The 4261-nt window shown below is 64.2% G+C and overlaps 1 protein-coding gene across 1 annotated transcript in view; it reads right to left on the reverse strand.

The window, feature by feature from the left end:
- Window positions 1-4261, reverse strand: part of SZT2 (SZT2, KICSTOR complex subunit) — an 82168-nt gene that overhangs the window by 2587 nt on the left and 75320 nt on the right. The window contains 5 exon segments of the mRNA XM_025207192.1: window positions 559-675; window positions 794-1289; window positions 1455-1577; window positions 2266-2449; window positions 2900-3113. Coding sequence (XP_025062977.1) covers window positions 559-675; window positions 794-1289; window positions 1455-1577; window positions 2266-2449; window positions 2900-3113 — 1134 coding nt within the window.

A 4261-nucleotide genomic window follows, 5' to 3' on the forward strand; every position in this document is an offset into this window, starting at 1 on the left:
AGAGTGCTGGGGTCAGCGGACCCCAGGCAGATGCCTATCCAGCCTTCTCTTAAAGACCCCCCCATGTAGGGGAGAGCACCACCTCCCTTGGAGCCCATTCCAAATTCTGGCCACCCTTACTGTTAGGCTAGATATCAGGAAAAACTTCTTAAGTCTGCTCTCTTGTCAGTTTGTGACCATTGTTCCTTGTTACCCCAAGAGGCGCCCTGGTGAACAGAGCATCTCCGATCCCTTGCTGCGCCCCACTAATGAATTTGTAGGTGGCCACAAGATCCCCTCTCAGCCTTCTCTTGCGGAGGCGGAAATGGTCCAGGTCCCTCACGCTCCCCTCATAGGGCTTGGCCTATAAGCCCCCGACCGTACGAGTGGCTCCTCTGGACCCTCTCGAGTCTATCAACATCCTTGACGTACGGTGCCCAAAACTGGGTTGGCGCGCTCCCACCCAGCACGTGGGACTCGTAGCTGGGGGGCTGCCTGGCAGGGATGTGCATGCAGGGTACAGCTGCCCAGGGCCACAGCTCTGGGCAGGGGAGAAGCTGTGGTGCCACACGCCCTTACCAGGTACTGGGTGCCCGTCTCAGCGTTGTGGAAGTGGCGGCAGCTCTGCGGGAAGCGGCTGAGCAGCACCTTGATAAGGCTCTGGTACCACGATGCCGTCATGGTGAGGAAGCAGCCCTGTGACACAGAGCGGGTGAGGCAGGCCCCGCAGCTGCCCTGGGCTGTGCCGTCCCTGCACCCCCACCCCTGGGACCGTGCCATGGCCATGGCCCTGCCCCAGCGGGCCCGGACTCACCAGCTGGGGGTCGATGTCAGCGATGGACTTGCCGTGCACGGCATTGAGCAGCTCCTCCAGCTCAGCCAGTGACAGCTTGCCCAGCTTGAGCTTGTCCGAGGCTAGCGGCTCCAGCAGGAAGAGGCGCTTCCACAGGTTGTCGCGGCGGCAGTGGCGCTTGGCCAGCTGCACCAGGCTGCTCAGCTGCTGCTGGGCCGAGGCCACCTCGGAGGCCAGCAGCGGGAAGAGGGGCGAGGTGTAGAAGAGGCCGGGGCCCAGCTTCACAGGCGAGCTGCCCGCGTAGAACTCGCCCCCGTCCTCCGCCTCCTGCCAGGGCTCCCGCTCTGCCGGCTGCTGCCGCTCCAGCCCTGGCCCCGGTGCCTCCCCGGGTGCCCGGCCCACCACAGGCTCCAGCATGTCCCGCTGCAGATGCGGCAGCTTCTTGAAGCGGCGCCTGTCAGCCGTGAGCCGGGGGAACAGCTCCCGCTGGCTTGTCATGACCACGTAGAAGCACAGGCTGGGGTGGTGGATGCCGTGAGACAGGGGGGCCCTAGCCTGCCCTGTGCCCACAGCCCCTGCCCGCAAGGCTGCCCAGTTCCAGCCCAGCCCAGCCCCTCCTGGCTTTCCCCCTGCCCCTCGCCTGCTGCCCACGGGCCAGCCAGGCCCTGGCCCCCGCCCTCACCGGAGCACATGTCTCTCGGCCTCACTCTGCTCCTCGAAGGGGGCCGCGCTGTGGCACACCAGCAGGGACACGTCGAAGTCGTCGTGGTGACGCAGCCCCTCCGAGTCCTTGTAGGAGCCCGAGCTGCAGGCACAGGCGGTAGGTAGTGCCTGGCTGCATCTCCCTCCCCTCCCGGCAGCCCCAGCACCCAGGCTGCAGGGCTCAGCACAGGACCACCTCAGCAGTGCCAGCCTGGGTGAGACCAGGGGCCCACGTAGCCTGCCCCCAGCAGTGCCCAAAGTGGACTTGCTACAGGGGGACACTGAACCGGATCTCTAGTGATGTGTCCCGGGCAGCACCCTCCCTGGCACCTGGTGTATTGGGCTAGAGATGCCAGAGGAAATGTCTCCAGCCGGTCTGTTCAACAGCCATGAACACATCTCAGCCATGAATTTAGCCCGTCCCTTTCTGAACCTGGCTGTGCTGTCTGCCACTGCCACCTCCTGCAGCAACAAACTCCAGGAGTTAACTACACTTTGTGTAACAAAGCACTTCCTCATTAGTTTGAAACCCATCACACACACGTCAGCAGCTACCCCCTAGTTCTGGCGTTCTGGGACTTGGCGAACAAGTTCCCTGTTCCCTTGCTCCATCCACTCGCTTCACGGGTTTACAGACCTTGGTCCTCTTCCCCCTCAGCCTTCTCTTTTCCAAACCAGAGTCTCTTTTCAGTCTCTCCTGGTCCGGTAGCTGCAGGCTCCTGCTCCTCTGGCTGCCCTGCTCTGTACCTTGTCCAATTCCATCTACCAGAGCCCCCGGGCCAGCCACTCACCTGTTCCAGATGGAGACCAGGGCATACTCGTTCTGCTCCGTGCCTGGGGGCCCCTTCTTGCCGTCACTGCCTCCCGCTGGCCGGGTCATGCGCAGGGGCTTCATGTGGTAAGTGTTGGCATGGTCAGCCACGTAGTTGTAGAGCTGGTGGGCTGTGATCATGTTGGTGGGCAGGGCCAGCATGCCTGTGCCGGGGAGACGGGCAGACTGCTATGGAGTTATCTGCCATGGGCCAGGTCTGGCCACAGCTGTCCACAACAAACTGAAGTGCCAGCTCCACTCTCTCACTTGAGGGCACTTGCAGGCCACACTCCTGCCCTCTACCCCTCCAGGGCACCCCAGCACCCAGGCCCTTCTCACAGAGGCCCTGACCCAGCCCCAGCCCCTGGTCCTTCAGCCCCATCCAGCTGTGAGCCAGGGGTGCTAGGGACAGGTACACAGACCAGGTCGGGCCGGGCCAGAAACAGCCAGCAGCAGGAGCATGGTGCCGATGGTCCCGTTGTTCCAGACAGGGGGAAAGATCCAGCTGGGAGCTGTGCCCCTCCCCGGTCCCAGCCAAGGGGGGGTCCTGCAGGTGGATGGGGCAGGAGCACATGGGCCTGGGCTGCCCCCCACTCTGCAGCCACCCTGCTCACCCTGGAAGACGTGGTTGCGGCCAAACTTGGGGATGTCAGGGTGGTGGGCGATGAAGTCCTGCAGGAAGCTGGTGAGGTGGTAACCCTGGCGCAGTGCCATGTGCGAGCCCAGCAGGTACTGGTGTACCACGCGCAGGTGGAAGTCATAGCTGAATGAGTGTACGTGCATGAGGTCCCGCACCTTGTCACACTCCTCCGTGAAGAGCATGGAGAGCTGGGAAAGGACGTGATCATGCTAGGGGTGCCCCATACACCTGCCCCCTCAGCCTGGGCAGCAAACCAGGAGTGAGCAGGGCAGGCTGCACACACAGGGAGTTGCCCCCTCACCTCTCCTGTGCCAGGAAGGGCCTGGTGGGCACCAGGGCTGCAGGTGTCAGCAGCAGCCAGGGGGTCCCTTCTGCCCAGGCTGCACTTCAGGGAGGGCAGAGCTGCGGGGCAGCCCCAGAAGTGACTGTGGCACCAGCAACATGCTGGTCGGTAGCCCCCGGCCCAGCAAGAGTCAGAGCAGCCTGGTACCAAGCCCAGATGGTTGCACTGTCTGCTTGGCTCTGCTCCATGCACCCTGAGCCCTGGGCTTGGCCAGGCCCACTGGGGCAGGGGCCAGTGGAGATGGGGAACCAGAGCCATGGATCCATGGGAGGGAGGTGTGGATGCCCCAGGCCAGCAGCAGACCAGGGCTACGGCCCACAGCACAGAGTACAGGCAGCTGGACGTGGCCTGCACATGACCCACCCTTCTCTCACCAACCCTGCCCCCACAGCTGTGCCTGCAGGGTTGGGGCCCAGGGCAGTGCCTTGCTGAGCTCCGTCACAGCAGCCTGGACAACCCCAGCAGGACGAGAGCAGGGTGCTATCCTGGCTGAGACCAGTGGGACCAGCCCCAGGCGCTGCAACCCTCCCTGTCCCAGCAAAGCTGCTGTCCAGGGCCAGTAACCTGACTTGCTGGAGGACAGATGGGCAGCGGCAGCTCTGCACTGCCCATGCCCCGCAAGGCCGAGGGCTCCCCAGCAGGGAGGACAGCCGGGGCCCTGCAGGGACCTGCACCCTGTGCCACCCAGCAGTGGCTGCACACGCCAGAGCACAGCATGTTCCTTCCACCTTGCCCAGTCCCAGGAGGCAGGGAGGGGGGGCCTCTTCAGCTCCCTGTCCCCGCAGGTTGGGGGTGGGAGAGGAAGAACAAGCAGCCCAGAGGGACTAGGGTGCAAGCAGCCCCATGCTCCTGCCTGCTGCAGGGCCGAGGCCATGGAGCCCTGGGCCCTGAGCTGGCTGCAGAGGTCACCAAGCAGAGCCAGAGCCCCATCCCAGAGGAGCGAAGCACCATCCCTGCCCTGCTGCTACTGCCCCAATGCCCCAGCCTCTGTGA

Source organism: Alligator sinensis, unplaced genomic scaffold (genome assembly GCF_000455745.1).
Source record: "Alligator sinensis unplaced genomic scaffold, ASM45574v1 scaffold781_1, whole genome shotgun sequence".
Lineage (NCBI taxonomy): Eukaryota > Metazoa > Chordata > Crocodylia > Alligatoridae > Alligator > Alligator sinensis.